The sequence below is a fragment of the Leptidea sinapis genome, chromosome 29, assembly GCF_905404315.1.
Source record: "Leptidea sinapis chromosome 29, ilLepSina1.1, whole genome shotgun sequence".
Lineage (NCBI taxonomy): Eukaryota > Metazoa > Arthropoda > Insecta > Lepidoptera > Pieridae > Leptidea > Leptidea sinapis.
In genome coordinates this window covers 3,460,878-3,482,425 of record NC_066293.1, presented here as the reverse complement: position 1 = coordinate 3,482,425, position 21,548 = coordinate 3,460,878, and the positions used below count along the sequence as shown (strand labels likewise).

The 21,548-nt window shown below is 37.1% G+C and overlaps 1 protein-coding gene and 1 long non-coding RNA gene across 16 annotated transcripts in view; both read left to right on the top strand.

Annotated features, from left to right (window-relative positions):
* The first annotated feature begins 1,233 nt into the window (after positions 1–1,233).
* Positions 1,234–10,703, top strand: LOC126973649 (uncharacterized). The gene is made up of 5 exons (XR_007731391.1): positions 1,234–1,460; positions 5,963–6,131; positions 6,866–6,982; positions 9,763–9,946; positions 10,278–10,703. It is a non-coding gene; the product is annotated as an uncharacterized LOC126973649 (long non-coding RNA).
* Positions 10,704–15,452: 4,749 nt separating this feature from the next.
* Positions 15,453–21,548, top strand: part of LOC126973524 (gastrula zinc finger protein XlCGF57.1-like) — a 56,970-nt gene continuing 50,874 nt past the window's right edge. For all 15 annotated transcript variants that reach the window (XR_007731376.1, XM_050820867.1, XM_050820862.1 and 12 more), the window contains exons 1-3: positions 15,453–15,740; positions 17,610–17,772; positions 19,968–20,087. Coding sequence is in view for 14 of the 15 variants with exons in the window: in XM_050820867.1 (XP_050676824.1) it covers positions 15,588–15,740; positions 17,610–17,772; positions 19,968–20,087 (436 nt within the window). In the remaining variant the exon portion in view is untranslated. The remainder of the gene's footprint in view (positions 15,741–17,609; positions 17,773–19,967; positions 20,088–21,548) is intronic.

The following is a 21,548-nucleotide window of genomic DNA, read 5'->3' as shown; positions in this document are numbered from 1 at the left end:
CAGAAGTAACTCGTTGAATGACAAATTATTTAGTCAGCTTTGAATTGCCAATGATGAAGATTTCAACCGACTGCTGCTTCACACAGAGGTGTCAAAAGGTAGTTGCTTGATTCGATTTTACAATTTGTTTGGATCTGTGATAGAGTTCCTAGAAAACAAAGACCCAGAATTGCGCAACAACCTCATCTCATCAAAGAACGATATTGCGTACTTGACAGACCTGTATAAATTGTTTAATGATGTCAACCTCCAACTTCAAGGTGATGACTTAAACTTGATTAAGACAAAAAATAGCATTGCTGCTTTGGTATCCAAACTACTATTATACAAAAGAAATATCGGCAGACGGGAATTCAATAACTTCCCAAATTTATCAGGAGTATCATTCAATAACGACGACTTGCTTGTTTACTGTCAACACTTGGAAAACCTCCACAGACATTTCAAGAACGATTCCAGGACGTTTTAAACGTGGACATCCCAGAGTGGGTTTTATATCCTTTTTCAAATGTTAACACAGCAGGATCATCCCAGTTAGAAGAAGAACTAATAGAACTGACGACAAATGAGGAATTAAAAATTAAATTCAAGAGTGGCTACCAAGAATTTTGGCTGCAGAAGCCGATTTCACAACTGTACCCAGGATAATAGTTGATTGTTCAACGATTTCTGATAGCATTCCCATATTCCTATTTAGCTGAACGTGGATTTAGTGCTGTAGCAACGTTGGTAACTAAAAAGAGTACTGGTACAGGCAATATAATATATATTTATTACTTTTTTTGGCTTTATTTGCATTCGAATAAGACGAAGTCGTAAACATATCTCCCTGCATGCATGAACACGATTTCACACGATTCACGAACTGATAGCGTCTGAAGTAGTAAAGTTTATTTTAGTTACATTTCCCTTTATATTCTAATATAAAAAAAATTGTGTGGTAACTTTTAAATTAATGTTAAAGCCTTTTGGACTATAAGTTAAGCCAATGTTATAATCTCGAAATGCACTGATTTGGTGTCGCTCGTATAAGTTGATATAATTTGGTTGTTTTAAGCGAAATTATTAGTTTGAGTTTTTTAAATAAAAACATATATTGGTTACATATGAAAACCTCTAATATATATAATAGGTAAACAGACGCCAAAGATTTGGCTGTATGGGCTTGAACCTTTTGCCTAGTCTCGTAATGGACGAAGAATATACAAAACAAAATCAAGACAAATATAGATATCGTTAAGTTCTAAGGCAGTTACTGCGTATTTCGAATCGATACCTACATACTTGATACTTTACCTGTTAAATTGAAAATTATATGAATTGAAATATTGTATTAATCATAGATCTGTGACTAATTCCATACAACTTGCAATGTGGTCCAATCAAAACTTTAATGTAATAGTCGCAGTTTGTGAAAATAGAGGCATTGGAGACTGCGGCGGAGTTCCCTGGCGTATAAAGTAAGATGTTGGATAATCTCTAATTAATATATTATTTTACTTTTCTACAGAAAGCAAAAAGTTGAATTACGCTATAATATATGCCTTGAGCAGGAGAGATTTAAATACATTTAGGGAAAACACTAAAATAAAACAAATGCATAGCTGCTAATGTAGCTATGCATACGTTTTTTTTATACATTGTATTTTATTGTAATTAAACAAGAAATAATTAGTAATACCTACCCATTTTCATATCTTACCTTGCCTGTGCCTTGCCTCCATCTTGTGGTTGTAAGCTTCATTCTAAGTCATGGCCCAGTTAGATTTAAAACATGTCTTCGGTATGAACAGCCATGAAACTAAACTCAAACGATGGAGCAACTCAGCAGGTTTAAACCATTCCAAAGCATGATAAAGGCTAATAAAATTCAACAATAGAAACACCAATGAAGCCATATCACTGAGCAGTAAAAACCTAAAACACCTAAACAGGCACTTGAGTGTGGTCAGAATAAAAAATAAAAACATGCAGAAACTGTAAATGTGGCATGGCTTGATGACAAGCTATAAGTATGAGTGGCAAATGAAAGAGTTATATTCTGGATGCGGTGTTACTAGGGCTCATTAGAAGTAGGCAATTATCCACCCTCTCCACTCTTCAAATAAAAAAAAAAAAATGAACAGTCATGTGTCCTGTATTGTAACGACAGTGTTGAAATGCTGATCATGTTAAATATACTTAGTTTTTTTTTTATGGAATAGGAGGACAAACAAGGGTATGGGTCACCTGTTGTTAAGTGATCACCGTCGCCCACAATCTCTTGCATCACCAGAGGAATCACAGGAGCGTTGCTGGCCTTTAAGGAAGGTGTATGCGCTTTTTTTTACAGGTACCCATGTTGTATCGTCCCTGAAACACCGCACAAGGAAGCCCATTCCACAGCTTTGTAATATGTGGAAGAAAGCTCCTTGAAAACCGCACTGTGGAGGACCGCCACACATCCAGATGGTGAGGATGATATCCTAACTTGTGGCATGTCATGCGAAGGTGGAATTCGGCGGCAGGAATCAGGTTAAACAGCTCTTCGGAACACTCCCCGTGATAAATGCGATAGTAAACGCGCAAACTTGAGTCTTCTAGGGGTTAAATTGGACAAGGTTCAATTATCCCCATTCCGCGACCTTCTCAAAGACCTTCATCTTAGTTGTAAAAACAAAACATCATAAAAAAGAATCAACATCTTCAACCATAATACAACAACATATTTTTTATACTATTTACCATTACTTCAGAAAAGACAGAAGAAATGGCAAGAAGCTCATCTCTACTTTCTTAAACCAACATTTACAGCTTCATAATTGATTCAACAAGACTAATCAAACACCAGATACAGAATGACTTACATGAGTAATTTAATAAATAAATGTAAATGAATTAAAAAAACCTTTAGAGTTGTCAAGTACAGTAGATGCATGCACCAATTGACATACACATTGTAAATAAATAAAAGCTTCTACACAAGCATTATATTAACGACTTTAAACATATATTACTGTTATCAGATACAGCATTATTATGTAAGATAACTTCAATTTAAACAACATGAAGCCTAGTTTGTCATGACAGGATCATCCAGCCACCAGCAGCAACACTTGTTCAACAGTTTATCTTGACTTTCAAGAAGTATAATAATATGTATGATGCTTATTAAGTAAGTTGAAAAAAAAATAATTTTTATACTATTAATTAAAGAATTTCTAGACTGCCCTACTACGCTTTGTCACTGGACTGAATCCTATACCTAATTATTTTGAATGCTACTAAATGTTAAATCTTGGCATGACAGTGAGTAAGATCCCTTGATCCCGTGGTCATGAACCATGATCAATTCACTGTTGGGCCTCTCAAAGCATCGGAAACAACGTCTGTAAAGCTAGAAAGGTCAAGTTGGCAGAATCACTCGTTTTATATCTCAACATTTTGTGCTCATTTAGTGCTGATATCAGATTTTTGGTGCTGTGATAGGGGGACTAAAAATGAGAACACTTCTAACTTTTCATTTGATTTCTTCCTTATGTTTCCGATGAGGCCCAACTTACTCTTACTACCTCTCTAAAGCTTTTATAATGAAATATCTCTTTAAGGAAAACAGAAGAGATACTCCCATCACCCTTATCATTTGCTTAATCACATCTCAATCATTTTTGTACATAATAACAAAACCAGCTTTTGAAGTGTGAGTGAGTGTTAATTGTGAATTAAATCATAAATCATCATTCAATTACATTGTGATGTAATTTTTTTTTTAAAAAGTATTAAAAGTGACATTTATATGTAAAAATATAAATTAACAAGCAAATGCTATAACCAAATATTAAATGACAGATTGTAAACAGAAATAAATCCCTCAGCAACATTTTCGAGTTAATTCTTTTCAATCATACGATAATTATTTTATTTTACGGCATTTTTGTTAATGAAAATAAGGGACGAGATGAGCAGGACGTTCTTGATACTGCGTTGCTGATTGTAATTGATACGCCCTACTCATTACCGCTCAGGATTCTTGAAAAAACCAAAAATTCTGACCGGCACTACAATTGTGCGTCACCTTGAGACATAAGATGTTAAGTCTCATTTGCCCAGTAATTTCACTAGCATACAACAAGTTTTGTGCTAAGCGCCTTCGTGTGTCTATAATGTGTACAACTACAGCACATCTCGATACTCGTGTAGGATCTAAGTAAAAATTATTCTTCCTAGTCTCTACCGCTTACCACTGTCGCTCATCTCATGCGAACTACAGTAGTTTATAGTATGGGATCTGGCCTTACACAGCAGTCATAAGACCAATTATCTCATATGGTGCGATTACTTGCTGGCCCAGGACAGAGTTTGCGATCGTAAAAATCTAGCTGCAGCTATTCTAGCAGCTGGTTTGCACAGCCATAACAGGATGCATGCGAACTACGTCCACCTTAGAGGCCATCCTAAGGTTAACACCGCTTGACGACAATGACGCTTCAAGCCTGAAGCTGTTTGGTGTATCGTAAAATGAGGACTGCCTTACAGCAAATCTCTGGAACAGAGTAAAAAGGAGTATCCACTCTGTGAGGCACCATGCGATAGGCGCTCGAATATGCAATCTGGAGACTGCGTACCAACTACCAGGTCTTTTAGTATCTAGCGTAAGGAACAATTTTATGAGTTTTATTCAGGTTCTTAACGAGGTACGCACTGAATAATTTCCTATATGTATAGGTATGCACGCTCCTGGTCGTATCTTTTATTTGTTTGGTATTTTGGACACAGTGTTGTGCGTCGGTTTATTTATTTATTTAAATTGGTACGCAAAACAGAACTACAACAAAATACATAAAAATATAAACAAGAATATGAATATATAAGTACTAATTAGGCTGCATATTTTCACCAGGGTGCGAGTGTAGATACACTCGCATTGCATGGTAAGTATGAATATTTTCTGAATCTTCTCTATTCCGTTTTCCTTGGTTGTTGTCTTAGTTTCTCATTTTTACGCGAGAGGGAGGTAGTTAGAGTATGGTTTTGGTTAGTCGCCAGCTAGCCAGTCCATGTCATCCTGGTCCCCGATTGTCCTTTTCGAGACAATTGCGTCCGTGCATTCCCGAGATTACCATTCTTACGATGCAGATGCGAAACGGTTAAAAAAATCGAATATTCTGTGCCTCAAAACAGAATCCACTCACTTGGGAGGATATCCGAATGAAACAGCCTTCCTACTTGGCATCCCTACCAATGGGCTAATCACTCGCTTACCTCTATAAATCAGAAACACAAATAGTGCAAAACCATCACCAAGCAATACCGCCAATTTAGTAGAAGTGGGTATCTATCCCAGGACCCGCCAGGATAGGAGGGTGTAGGTGTGGCTATTCCTGACGGACGTAAGAGAGCAGCAGACACCGGAAACTGAAGGAGATGTGGCATTAATTTACTCTCAATATCACTAGGTGCTGTGCAAAATAAAATGGATAGAATTTTGCAGACATTATCGTGTATATTAAGCAGATTTTTGCACTAATCGATACATAGTGTACGCACCACATCAATACTACGTTTGCTAAGTACTGCACCCAGCAAAGAATGTGTAACGGATACCTTACGTTTGTGGATTTCGAAAAAGCCTTTGATACATTAAGGTATCTGAAGAGTAGTATCTGTTCTCGCTTTTTACAAGTTGGCGTCACCGAAAATATTATAGGTATTAAATGTAGTCAAAGAATTTAACTAAAATATTATCACTATACTTGTAAAGTTCACACATATTGGTTTTCTTTGTTTGGATTCATTTTTGGGTTGGGGCTAGGAGCACAGCTATATTTCACAGCACACTATTTTTGCACAGAATTTCAATTAATATTCGCCGTAAGCTATTGCGTAATGAGTTTATTAACCAGATCCTTCTGGGACTCTTGAATAGTGCTAGATCATAAATTCCATATTAACTTATTATAAAAATATAATTTTATTATTACAGCGGGGAAGTAGCCTTCTTCAAAACGGATACAGTACAAAATAGCGATCCTATGAAGAACAATGCAGATATCATAGGCAGAGAATCATGGGAATGCATTCCTGTCAAATACCGACCACTGGAACGCGGATATGTCATATTGACTAGAAATGTGGCTCAAATAAAGCAATCGGTAAGAAAATACAACATTTATTTGCGTCATAACTATTTAAGGCTCCTTGTTATGTAATATAAAGTCAGTTATATTCAACCATATAGCGCAGTGGTTAGTGACTGTGACTACTTAGCTATTAGGTCGAATCCCAGTTGGTCGGTCTATACGTTCCTATGATGAATTAATGTAGGTACTTTATATTTTATTTTGTATCCTAGTCACGACGTGGACGATTTATATTCTCATTCTATTAAATATATCTTTGCCTCGCTATAGTACAGTCAACTATATTATATTATTTAAAAAAATATATAGAAAAGAGAGAAAGACACTTATTAGCCCTATCACTAGGCGTTGCGTAGAGACGTCGGTTCATTGCATGCTTCTACCCTTACCGATTACGGGAAGTGTTCCGTATTGATTTTTGACTACGTTATTATAATATGTTCATTCGTGGTATCTGTGTGAGTAAACACCGCTATGACCGCACTATGTAACGACGGGCACAAATATAAAATAACAAGGCAAGTGGGTCGTTCGTCCATTGTACTTCAGTATAACTTGCCCAACATAATGATACAGTGTATATATCTAACAGTAGCCGTAGCCACAGACGCAAGTTCGATGTGCATTGGCGCAGTGAACTACATCGGACCTTCAAAACAAAACACAACGACTTTTAGATTTCAGTAGTAGTTAGTTCTACTGCTAGCAGCAGACTGCAATTTCAATCCGTGATTGAATAATTCCAGGTAGCAGGTATACGCGATGTAGAAACAGCAGGTAGCTTTGATGAAGCTCTTGCAATTATAGAGGAACATCCATATTTAGAGTCGACGTGGGTGATTGGGAGAGGTCAAATTTATAAGGTAACCTACTAATAAAAAAAATATTTTCAGCACACTTGCCCAAAATATGCATTAACAAAACTTTGTTCGAAATTAATAAATTATTCACCATACTACGTAACGTGCGGTAAAATTGTTCTCACCTAAGTTAATAATTTAGTGCCACCAACGAGTTCCAGATAATAAATAACCTGGATGATCGAACTTTCTTGGAAACGCTTTCTGTCCATACATTTGTATCACTTACTTAAAAGAAAATGAGATGTAGAAAGTAGTTCTAATATTCACCACGCGCACGTGGCACCATATGCAAATGTGCAACACATGACAGGGATATTACGACCGCTGTGGTCTGTGGCATACCAATGGACGTGCTCATAGATAGCGGCGCTCTAAATGTGTCGCTTGTCTCCTCTGACGTACTGAAATATCTACCATGCCAACCTAAGTTTATTAATTATGTACTCAGGAGTATAGGAGATAAAGAAGTAGTTGCTACCTCGTATATTACTGTCGATATTGAGTTCGATAATATTTCGATTGAAACCGATTTAGTTGTTGTACCAGCGTCACTAATGGTTGCTCCCATTATCATTGGGACAGTCGTACTTAACCGCGAAGGCGTAACTTACGTGCGAAAAAGAAACAGGCAATATCCTTCTCATTCTAAACAGCCTACACACATTAACGTAGTTTCGCAGTCGAAAGGCGATGTAGGAATAAATACGCCACTCCAGATCGGAGAGGAACGTAGTAGATTGGTGAGCATAATTAGTAAATTCTATGAATATTTGATATCGGGCACTGCAGCTACAACTGTAACAACTGGCGAAATGGAAATCAAACTGAGCAGTTCAATCCCAGTTGTATATAGACCGTACAAGCTTTCTTATTTAGAGAAACTAAAGGTGAGAGACATCACTAGAGATCTCTTAGAAAAGGGCATTATATAACGCTCTAACTCAGAGTATGCTAGCCCAATAATACTTGTGAAAAGCGCGATAGCTCTGATAGGCTCTGCGTCGATTTTAGAGCTCTAAACCGTATTACCGTAAGGGACAGGTACCCACTGCCACTTATAGAGATCAGAGATAGGCTAGGTAGTTATGATTATTTCTCAAGTTTAGATATGGATTTCACTAAATAAAAATTAAGGGTCAATGCGAGTGCAGTACAAATTCTGTTAAGTGAGTACTTAACAGTATTTGTCACTCCAGAGGACCATTTCGAATATTAAAAATTGCCATATGGGTTGGCCAACTCTCCGATCGTTTATCAACGAATTATCAATGATACGTTGCGTGAACATATTAATGAGGGTAGGACTTTAGTATACTGTGATGACGTACTTTTGTTAAGCAACTCAGTGAGAGAGGGTGCCGAATTACTCGACAGGGTTCTAGGGACTCTAACAAGTGCTGGTTTTTGTGTAAATCTTCGGAAGTGCTCTTTTATCGAAACGGTAGTTGAATACCTAAGCAGGGTAGCTAGTAAGGGTCAGGTTAGGCCGAGCCCTCGAAAGGTCGACGCCCTGGTCAGAACAAGTCCAGCAACTACTAGGCTTGGCGGGGTATTTTCGGCGGTACATAAGTAACTACGCCTCAAAAACGGGTCCCATTGCTCTTACCTACCATTTATCATATCATTTACCATGGACTTTACTAAGAAAGGATCCGAATTCAAATGGACACCTGCACTTGAGTCCATCCGTCAGGATAATATAATCAAGCACCTAACTAGTGAGCCCGTGCTTGTAATCTTTAACCCTGAGCTTCCAACGGAAGTTCACACGGATGCCAGTAGTATAGGCTATGGAGCAGTTTTATTACAAGTGCACCCTCACAACAAGAAGCACGTGGTGGCACACTTTAGTAAAGTTACTCAAGGCGCGGAAAGCAAATTTCATTCGTACGAACTCGAAACGCTAGCCGTCGTGCGGGCACTTCAAAACTTTCGCCATTACCTCGTGGGAATAAAATTCACCATAGTCACTGACTGCAACGCACTGAAGGCTACTGAACGCAAGAAGGATATACTACCTTAGAGTTGCAAGATAGAAGAAAGTCTGCAAGATTTTGACTTCTCAGTAGAGTACCGAAAAGGAACTTTAATTCCCCATGCTGATTATCTAAGTCGAAATCCGGTCACCACGTATGTCGATCAGATTTATAAACCGCGCAATTGGGCGCACACTGCTCAAGCGGCTGACTAGGAAACACGTGAATTACTTCAAAAGTTACAGGTCGTTATCCTCGATCCAAATAGATCTGTTGAACGAAATGACTTGCTCTACTATCGTTACACACTCGTGGGAGAACAGCCGCGCCTTCTGTGCTGTATTCCTAAAGGACACAGGTTAAGTCTTCTAAGGATATTTCACGACGAGCACGAACACATAGGTGTTGACAAAACATTGGATATTATCCTTAAGCATTTCTGGTTTCCTGGCCTTAAGCCGTTTGTCACTAAGTATATATTACACTGCCTAATATGCATATCGAAGAAACTAAACGAAGAAAAAGCACCAATACAAAACATCAGTAATTCATGGGAGAAACCTGACTTACCGTTCCACACGATCCATGTTGACGCACTGGGTCCACTGCCCTCTTTTGGAAGATACAGGTTCGTTCTAGGTATAGTTGACAGTTTTAGTAAATACTGTATGTTGCAACCTATACCTCGTGAAGATGCTCATCAACTGAAGAAGAATTCAGCAAGATGAACGTGAAAATCGTCGCAGCCAGCAGCCTCGCGAGCTTAACATTGGTGACTTTTTATTTGTTATAAAGACTTCTCAGTCCACAGGAAAGCTTGATTCCGGCATGCGGGGACCTTACAGGGTCGTGAACATCCTGCCTAGTGGAAGGTATGAACTGAGGCTCCTAAGTGTTGACTAGGGAAAGACAACACAAGCTGCGGCTCAGTATATTGTGCCCTGGCGGGGTGAATGGTATCCCGAGGCATGTGCTGCGTTCTTCCATTGTAAGTATCAAAGACTGTAGTAGCTCTACTAGTCAGTCTTGAGCGTTGACAATTGTCAAGTCGCTCGTGGTGAATATTATCGCCGGTTTTGGCTTACGAATGCGTTGATATTGTGTCTCAAGTCGCTCTGACGTCGTCAACAACTGTCGAGTGGTTGGAACGTTGGTACAGGATCAAGTAGCATTGACGTAAGGGGGTCAAGTCGTGTGAGCGTCGGTTTCACCACCGAGTCGTTGAGCGTTGATCATTTGTGTATCACAATTAAGCGTTAACATAATGTGTAAGTCGCTATTTCGATTTATAAATAGTAATCGATAGTGTGTGATTTCAGGTGAAGCAGACGATTTAGAACCCACTCGATCATCGCCACCTAGTGAAGCCAATTCACATGCTGAAGGCGAGTATCCCAGCTGAAGTTAGTTTGTCTATGCTGGATTAGAACAAGGGCGTGCTCCAGCTTCAAGGATCTTGGACGATCCACCTTCAGGAGAGGCCGTATAGGCAGACCCCCCGTTATTGTACCGAGTAAGCTGATAAAAAGAGCGTATTCGGACTGGCTCGTTTATTTGCTTGGACGCGCTTGGTGAGGACAGTTCGGATTACTCGGTACACGTGAGCCATTTTCATTTAAATATCTTTAAATTGTGCTTGTGAATTACTTGTTGATTGAATACTTATACTAAATAACTATTTGTAATACTTATTGCTCCGTTTGATAAATTATATTTTAATACCATAATATAAGGTTTGATTGTTACCGTTGTTTATTTTTAAGTTATTTCTATTGTTTGCGCTAAAAATACCACCTTCGCACGACACGCCACAAGTTAGGATATCATCCCCACCATCTGGATGTGTGGCGGTCCTCCACAGTGCGGTTTCCAAGGAGCTTTCTTCCACGTACTACAAAGCTGTGGAATGAGCTTCCTTGTGCGGTGTTTCCGGGACGATACGACATAGGTACCTTCAAAAAAGCGCGTACACCTTCCTTAAAGGCCGGCAACGCTCTTGTGATTCCTCTGGTGTTGCAAGAGAATGTGGGCGGCGGTGATCACTTAACACCAGGTGCCCCGTACGCTCGTTTGTCCTCCTATTCCATAAAAAAAAATACATTATTTGAGTTTAAGTTGTCGTCTTACCATATTTATCATGTTGTATAACCACTTTACTGTGTAGTGGACTATAATATTTGAATAAAGTTCAAGGATTACTCGTCACCCGATTGGGGTTCCAGGTTTAGATTTTGAACTTTGGAAAATAAGATTCCACCAAGTTCCAGTGGTTAATTACACGGAAACTGATCATCCGATATACCTGCGACACGCCGAGTCCTAGCCTCCAGCTGAGGGGCCTGCACCGGCGTCTTCAGCGTCAGGGGAGTACCGGACTACGAAAGCGAGCTAGATCAACCAACCATACAACCTACGACCATGAGCAAGCTCATATTATATTATTTGTTTCATAATAAACATTATTTAAAGGCCGGTACGGGTAGTTTCCTTTAAACACCCCGTAACCGTTGCAATTCAAATTCAAATATTTTTACCCAGTCAAAAGAGACTGCCTCAGACCTGAGAAGAATGGGCGCAAGAAACTCAGCGGGCTTTTTTTTTATATAAAATATGGATTACAATGTAATATCGTACAATAAACATTTATAATTAAAGAGCCTGAGGGTGTTCCCTTTAATCCCAGTCCGTGGTGTCCCTAAGAAAATCGTTTATGCTATAATAACCTTTCCCACACAAACGTTTTTTAACAATTCTTTTAAATTTCGTAACACATTTGTTTTGTACATTTTCTGGGATCATATTGTAGAAGCATATACATCGCCCAACAAAAGACTTACTAACTCGACCCAACCGAGTACTAGGCATAACAAGTTTATGTTTGTTCCTCGTGTTAGCATTATGAATGTCACAGTTTCTAGAAAATTCCTCAATGTGCTTATGAACATACAGAACATTATCAAAAATGTATTGAGAAGCAACAGTCAAAATGTTTATTTCTGTAAATTTTTCTCTTAATGATTCTTTAGGACCTAGGTTATAAATCGCAATATGTAGGTTAGACTTCTATTTTACCACTCACATAAATGTTCCTTACTAAAGGGCACTATATCTATTCTTAATTTATCACTATGATGTTTATAAGCCATAAGCGCTTGGAGAGTGTACAAAAGAGATTTTTATAGCACCTATCTTATTCGTGTGATTTGGCCAAGAAACTCCCAAACTATAAAGATCGTTTGAACTGATTCGGTTCAGAGTTCTTAAATAACTGCAGAAAAGTGCATGATGCTGTATTTTTGTCCAAACTTGTCAATGGCACAATCGACAGTCCTTATCATACTTCAAAATTAAACATTTTTGTTCCAAGAGGACTGCCTAGGCCCAAGAAATACACCCCATTTATATCGAGTTCAGCACGGTCGAATCTGGGCCTCGGTTTTCCTTTGAACAGACTTACAAGTACCTACAATGCTATTCGTAACCGCAATGTCAATGGCGATGATAATTATGTTAGGGGTGGTGGGCTGTCGAAAAGATAACAAGGTATTGATATCTTCTCTGATCACCTCCACAGCTACAAAAAAAATACAGCACTCTGTTATGTCCTCACTCGAAAACTTATATGTATAAATATGCAGTTTAGTCACTAATGTATTAATAAAGATTTATTTGATGAGCTCTTTTTCCCTATGTCATATTTAAGTTATTTCTTACTGTTTTCATTAATTTAAAATTTTGAAATACTGATATAAATAATGAAGTAAAACTTCTTTATGCCCGACTTGGGGGTAACTCAGAATATTTTTCTGACGGAAGTAGCGTTAGTACTTCCGGCAGAAAAAAGTCAATTGAAACAATTTTTAACCATTATAATTTAATGGTTCAAAAATTGTTTACTAAGTCTACGTTTGTGTTAATAAATAAAAGTTCTCAGTCTGAAGTTTGCGACATTCGTTAATTTTTCTTCGTCCATCGGACAGGCAAAAGTTACGAGCCCATAGAGATTAGAGCCATATTCGTTATAGTCGGAAATGTAATTCGAGATCAAAATGTAAACAAAGAAATGCCATTGTCATAATGACAGTCCAGAGATTATTAACATTTTTGGGAGTGGTAAGGGACATTAAAACAAATACCGAATTGGTTTTTAGCTTTAGCAGTATGCCCTTCAACCACTTTTCATAATGAGCGAACTTTCAGTGTTTTTTTTTTTAATTCGAAAATTAATAATGCTTCATCTACAAAACCGTCCTCGCTGCCTATATGAGATATTATAAGACGCCTTCCTATTCCGGTTCGAGCTTTTAAGCCTGTGGTAAGGCACTCTAAGATTACTTATTTAGGAGTTTTAATTTGAGAATCAAACCACATTTTTGATGTTGCGTGACCTGTGGCGCTTGCTGGTAGCATATTAAAAAATTATATATTTTAGGACGATTCTCATCGTGTGCCTTGAAAAATCAGGCAGATCAAGATCGGAAGGTTGAAAAATCTTAAATAATAATAAATATTTTAATCACCCATATCAAATAACTTATGATTGCAAGAGTAGCCAACATACATACATACAACTAAATGTCCAAACTATCATAATAATATCATTACAGATTAAGTTTTACATAAAATTTATACTGTTAACATTGTCGTGTCGGGGAGCTTGTAAATTAAACCACCGACTCGATCTTTATTTTAGTTTATTGCGTTTGCACTCGTGAATATTAACAGAAGTTTATCTACGTGACTTATTAGTTATAATTTATATAATGCAAGTAAAAGCCTATGACACTCGCGTGTAAAAAGTTAGCGTCTCTCTTCGCTACTCGCGTCCTTTGTTGTCAACAGTCAGTGTCTGGCGTCTATATCCATCTCCCTCTCTCTTATGTGATCAGTTCGCACTCCAAACAATACTGGGTTGCCAACTTATGTGGATGCAATCGCCACACCATACTAACTCTCTTTTAAATGTAGGTAGTACTTCTGTAAAAGAAAGCATGCACTTTTCGTCTTATTGCTGAAAAAGTAATTTAATCAAATTTGTCTGGAATATTATTTGTAGGGCTGGTTTTATCAGGTGGTTTAAATTCTTCAGTACTTTTATTTTCTGCTCGTCTCGTCCCGTATTTTCATAAGAAAAGACCAATATTGATGCTGAGGCCAATTTTTGTAGACATGCTGTTATGATAAATAATGCCTATAAGGCATTCATCATTATTACCTTTTCGCGTGCTGTGTGTGTGTGTCGTTGCGCGCGTTTTTCAGCGGCGGCGGAATGTGCTTTTTGGTCGACTAACCTGGCTCAGCACCCATACTTCGTTATGATAGTGACAACAACGAAATAAAAAAAAATTGATAAACAAAATAAAGAAAACTTAACAACTACAACGGGAAAGCAAGACGAGCACATTCAATCACAACAAACGTCAGAAAACGAATGAACAAAACAATATGGCGACCAGCCATACCTGTCACTACGACCAAGATATTTTGTAACATTATTTACGTTTTTCGTCTGTTGACGAGCCAAATGTTTAGAGCTTCTATCGTATTGCCAGTGTCAAAGCAAAGTTTGCACAATAAATTTACATTTTAATTTTTGAATATATTTTATGCTATATTACATAAAGAAAACGTTGTGCAATATTTTATTATATGTATATAGTTTACACTTATAATTTTAAAATGATATTTTAGTATATTTAAACACGCACAATGGAAAAGGTTATTATTCGTTGTTGGCAACACCATTGCTTACATTTTTGATCTCGAATTATAATTCCGAGTATAATATTCAATAACAACGTTATATTGATATGCGTGATAATATTAATAACTTAATTATTTCATCAATTATTTATTAATAACACGGCTTTAATTATTGTAAGTATATATTTAATGGTATTATTCAAATCTTATCTTTCAACTTTTTAAGAATATTTGTGATATAGGTACTGGATGTCCTAGAATATGTGGGACAAACGAAAATAACATATTTTGTCTACGAGCTTTCAGATAAGCAAAATATGTATATAATTTATACTTTTTATATGTATCTGTTAATTATTCCTAAAGTTAATTATAATTAGGTTTTACTTCAATCGCGCGTAGAGATTACATGCACACACTTTTTTTCTTATTGATTAATGTTTTAATATTAATTTGCTTAAACGTATGTAATGCTCTGTTTATCTCCATTTTATTACTTGATCTCGATTTGCACCTATAATTGGGGTGTCACCAAAATATATACCTGTGTTAGTTATTAAGGAATTGTATTGGTGGTCACCCTGTTGGAGCAATAAATAAATAAAGTTTGATATTTAAAGTTAAACAATACGAAACTTCATGGGAGTGAGCTGTCAAAAACTATTTTAATAAAATGGACGAGGTGTAATATTATAATTATAAATACTCAAAAACTTGGCTGTATGTCTTCCAACCTTTTGACTGTCCTTACAATGATATAAACAAACGAGAAAAAACATCAAAAACCAAAATGGCCGATGGCGTCAGCTAAGAATGTAGCATCTTAAACGCGTATTTTTGTGTTTAAGTTTTAAAATTTTAATAAAATGTATTTAAATCTTGCCTGATATTATTTCAATTGTGATGAGTTAGTTTAGTGCTATAAAATGGATGGTAAATCTAGTAATTGGCGGCCCGGCCCAAGCGTCTGCCGTTGTTGTCTCTCTGATGGATGTTACAAAGATATTGCGACTGAATATTTCTGGATGGGAAAGAGAGAAGTTTATGAAGAGATGCTTGTGGATACTCTTGGCTTAACGGTAATATTTTCGTTAGCTTGATTGTAATTGTTTATTTCAGCAAATTCATTTTTGCAATATAACCGTGCCAAATGAGATATACCTTACCTTGTATTTTGTAGCAATAGGCAATAATATTTTTAATTTTGTCGGATTATGCAATCAATAATTTTGCTTCTTTAGCGACAAAAGACGTATCTAGCTTATTATTACTACAGCCAGCGTTTTAGGCTGAATTGAAAATCAATGATACCTCCATCAATGTTAGTCAAAATAATTTAAGCATTGTTATAGTATCATTAGACTCCTTCATGACCTCTGCGTCATAAGTGTTATAGAAGAAATCTCGAAAAGGACAAATGCGTACCAGAAGTGGATCACTAATCTTCCAAACATTCTGGCAGTCAATCTAATGAACACCCAAACAGTTGGTCATAGACTTAAAAGAAAAATTCCTCAAGACTTTCCCTGAGAGATACAAGATTAAATGGAACAGTCACTGGATGGCTTTAATGCAAGCCCTCTAATTAAATAAAATCTTACACATATTGCTGAATATCTGCAAAATTGATAGATTGGAATAAATAAAATGTTGTTATGGTAAAGTTTTCAATACACAAGCAATGCAGAACAAAAATTATAAGCATTAAAAATTGTCTTTTAACCACCATTTCATTGAGTTTGTGTACCTTAAGATGTACCTTATTAGCAGTTTGTTATACTCTTTGGGCCCTGGAACCATGGACTTATCAAATTAATAGTGTTTCCATTGTGGAGTTGTAGCCAAGGTTCTAATAAGTAGGAAAAGTCAAAAACTTTCTAGTAATAATTGATTACTTATTTGTATAGAAAGTGGATTTTCAAGCACTTAGTCCTCAAGGTCTAAGAGATATTTCTAAAGTTTGAAGATTTTTTTAATTATTACTTTATATGGCAATACGACGTTTGCTGGGTCAGCTAGCTATAATATTAACACACTCTTACACAAATTATCTTGCCCCAAACTAGGCATAGCCTATGGGTACAAGACAACAATATATTTAATACAATATACTTACTTAAACATTAACCCCCTTATTCATAATGGTCCGCTAACTTTAAACAGCTGCTAAGGAGTGTTTTTTCTCATTCTGACTCAGGTCAATAGAAGAAGACAGAGTGAGAACTAGCAATGCTTTAAGTTAGCAGTCTATTATGAATAAGGGGGGAAAAGAATACATATAATCAGTGACTCGAAAACAAACTTTCATATTCATCATATAAATGATTGCATTCTACCAGTGCTACTACTACTAACCACTGTGCTATAGGAGTAGTCAAACTTACATTAATAATAATAGTTATACGTTAGTAATAACTTATGTTTTTTTTTTTATATTTTGAGAGTGACTGAGCCATGTTGCGAATCAGTATAATTATTGTGATATACTTACGCACGGTAAATGCATGGAAAAACTGTTGAGCAGTAAAGCTTGTTTTCTAGGCTAAACGATGGACTTGCTTGAACCCAAATTGATTTGGTGAAAACCAATTATTTTTTTTAATAAGGGACGAGACGAGCAGAATGTTCAGCTGATGGTAATTGATATGCCCTACCCATTACAATGCAGTGCCGCTTATATCTCGAAAAACGCAAAAATTCTGAGCGGCACTAGAATTGCGCTCGTCACCTTGAGACAAGATGTTAAGTCTCATTTGCCCAGTAACTTCACTAGCTACGGCGCCCTTCAGACCGAAACACAGTAATGCTTACTCATTAATGCTTCACGGCAGAAATAGGCGCCGTTGTGGTACCCATAATCTAGCCGGCATCCTGTGCAAAGGAGCCTCCCACTAGTTTATGTTGATAAATAAGTGACTGTCTACTTCATATTTTAATTTCAACCGTAGATATCCTTTGGAGATTCCAATGCACAACACAGCCAGAGTCGTCTCATATGTGAGACATGCATATCGCGGCTCCGAAACGCGACGGACTTCAAGAAACAAGTGAAAGAATGTGAGCAGACATTTCTACAGTACCTGAATCCGAGCACTTTGGATGTTGTTGAAGGTATATTTCTCTGTAGTGTCTCTGATAAAGTGATTTTTCTTTTTTTTATATATCAGAGGGGGCAAACGAGCAAGAGGCTCACAGGATGGGGAGAGGTGAGGCAACCGCCCATGGACATCCGCAACAACAGGTGTGTCAAGAAATGCGTTGCCAGCCTTTAAGGTGGGAGTATGCTTTTTTTTGAAGGTCCCTAAGTCGTATCTGTTCGGGAAGACCGCTGCCGGTAGTTGATTCCACAAAGTGGCTGTGCGAGGCCAGAAATTTCGAACAAAACGCGCGGTTGTGGAATGCCAGACGTCTACGTGATGCGGATGGTACTTTGCACATAATGTCCGGTGGTGGAACTAGTTAGAATTGGTCCAGCCGTTTAGGAGGTATTTCAATTGTAACCTAAACCATTCTCGATTCCACCTGAAGACACACACCAATCTCAAATGCACTGGAACACACTACTACTCCACAGCTGAATATCTAAGTGATCCGACAGCCTGGGGCTAGATTAAGATTATTTTATAGCAATAGCAATGACAACACAATATTATATATTTGATTAAAAAAAGCGCAAAAAAAACACTGGCTTTCTTGCGTCGCTTCTTCTCTCTCAGAGCGCCATTTGTTTCCAAAGATGTAGTAGTGTCTAATATATTATAATAATAATATTGACACACTTTTTACAAAATTATCTTGCCCCAAATTAGGCATATATAGCCTGTGTTATGGGTTACAAGACAATGATATATTGAATACAATATACTTACTTAAACATACATAAACTCATATAAACATACATAAATACATTTAAACATCCATGACTCGGAAACAAACATCCATATTCATCATATAAATGCTTGCACCTACCGGGATTCGAACCCGGGACCTCTAGCTTAGTAGGTAGGATCGTTAACCACTCGGCTATACAGGTCACCATATATTAGAAATGACATCAAAAACAATTCTAAAGGAATCAATTTCGATAAAATAAATGCCTTTTATCATAAGCATAAAAAAAAACAAAATCTGTCTACATAAATAAAATTTTCATAATATCTTTTTGGAACAACCTGTATGTAGACGCACTCTAGCGTAGACATTGACACTGACTTCGTGTAAAGACACGAAGTCATTGTCACACTTGTGCGACCACATAAGGGATATTAACATTTTATTTCCTAATAAATAGTTTATTTGTAACAAAATTTTCAATTTTTTTTTTGTAATAGGAGGACAAACGAGCGTACGGGTCACCTATTGTTAAGTGATCACTGCCGCCCACAATCTCTTGCAACACCAGAGGAATCACAGGAGCGTTGCCGGCCTTTAAGGAAGGTGTACGCGCTTTTTTTGAAGGTACCCATGTCGTATCGTCCCGGAAACACCGCACAAGGGAGTTCACTCCACAGCTTTGTAGTACGTGTAAGAAAGTTCCTTGAAACTGTGGAGGACCGCCACACATCCAGATGGTGAGGATATCCTACTTGTGGCGTGTCGTGCGAAGGTGGAATTCGGCGGCAGGAATCAGGTGAAACAGCTCTTCGGAACACTCCCCGTGATAAATGCGGTAGAAGACACACAATGAAGCGACATCTCTACGCAACGCCAAGTGATCCAGCCGATTATTATTATTGATTTTTTTTATTTGTTTTTGAGGTTAAGTAGTTCTTCTGCCCGTGTGTTTATTTAATGTCGCCATTGCAATTCCACTTGTATATTTTTAGCCATGTATAAATTTTTAGCGTTCCCGGGTGGTTGTCTCACCTCTGCTCATCACGAGAGCCTCTTGCCCGTTTGCCTCCTCTTATAAAAAAAAAATAAAACGAGCAATTCTATAAAAATAATCTGAATTTCGGAAACGGCTCCAACGATTCTCAAAAAATTATTATACATGGGATTTCTGGGGCGATAAATCGATCTAGCTAGGTTATAATTTAAAAAAATGTAGTTTTAATGAGAAACAGCTGTAATAATAATTAATTTCGCCACTATATTCAAGACTGTAATTGTTCTGATGGGAAATTGGGTGATCCGGAAAGCAGAAGACCCCGGTTCGAATCCAGATGTCCTATTAGTTTTTTATTATTCAAATTTTGTACATTCTTAAAAATCCAGGTTGTCCGGATATTATAAAAAAAAAATGTCTAGTGCAAGCAATTTTCCCGCTGAATCTACACGGTTGAAATTAAAAGTAATCATTGCAGATGTTATTAGTCTTGAGAAAGAGGAAAAGCAGGTGACAGTCAAGGAGGAGAAGAGTCCCGACCATGGTGATGACTTCAACGACAACAATGATTTTTTGGATGATGATAATGATGATGAACGTAAGTACAACTCCTTTATCGTTTGTGAAGGCCTTATCTTCAATATACCTCTGGGTTTTCAACTGGATAAGAACAATAGAGTTTCGCCTGTTAATAACATTATCATATATTAAACCCTGCGGCCATTTTGACTTTGAGTTTAAAAAAAACTTTAGATTTTTGTAGCTAATTTTGTACTTGTAGAAAGCATATTGAATTTTTAATTTTTGCGTTTCCAGTTCGCGGAAATTTAAAAATAAGCATATTATGATATATCTTTATTTAAAAGAGTGGCAATGAGTTTCTTGCTACTTCTTCTCATTAAATTACCTATCAGGCCGAATCTTTAAAGTCGTTGCAGGTCAATAATCAGCATCAAACCTGTCAATTTATTTAATATTCGACGCGGGCCGGAGGTTTTTTACGCGGACAGAACGGCAACGCTGTGCCTGGGACTAGATTGTGATTATTTAATAGCGACAGAAATGACTGTACAATATTGTATATTTTTATTGAAAATAGCGCAAAAAAGAGAATGCTGGGAGAGTTTCTTGCGCCGCTTCTTCTCTCTCAGAGCGCCATTTGTTTCCGAAGCGGTAGTAGTATCTAGTAGTTTAAGAAATGACATCAAAAAGAATTCTAAAGGAATCAATTTTGAGAAAATAAATGCCTTTTTATGCCTTTTTATCATTTCAAATAACTGAAATGAAGTGTGGCCTCTTTGAATTGATTTGATCATGAAAACAGGCCAGGATTTATTACTTTAGTGTGAGTGACAAGCTACGTAAATTCTTAACGCTCACCGGTCAAATAATTTACTCTAAGCTTGTTGTACTACTGAAACGTGACATTGGCTGAATTGTAGTGCCCTTTCCACAGAAAGCCACGGAATAGAATAGAATTTTCATTTTCATATAGACTAACTACTTTGTATCTAGAAATTTATTTGACATCTGTTTAGTATATTCCGCAATTGCTGATTAAATGAAAAACAAAATTATATGAACGATGCGGGATTCGGACCCACGATCTACGGTGTTCCGTGCCGGTGCTCTAACCAACTGAGCTAACCGTTCTAGTACCGCCTCGTTATAAAATTCTGTTTGCTTTGTTCAACTCTCAGCTTGTGGCTTCATATACAGGATCTACTTTACAGTTGATAACCTGCTCAACCCCAATATTTGCATATTAGGAAATTGACTTGAGATGTCACTCGTGTACATCTAAACAATATGTTATATTTTTAAAGTGATAACCCTCACTTTTAGATTATTAATACACAGATAAAATTTGAAAAACAAAATTTTTGTTCGGAGGCCGCATCGGTCATAAAATTTTGTTTTCAAAATTTTATTTGTGTATTAATCCTAGAAATGAGGGTTATCACTTTAAAAACATAACAAATTCTTTTACTCACTCACTAGCTGTCTCTTTTTATTACTACTCTTCCATAGTAAGGACTCACCGGATTCTAGTGATTTG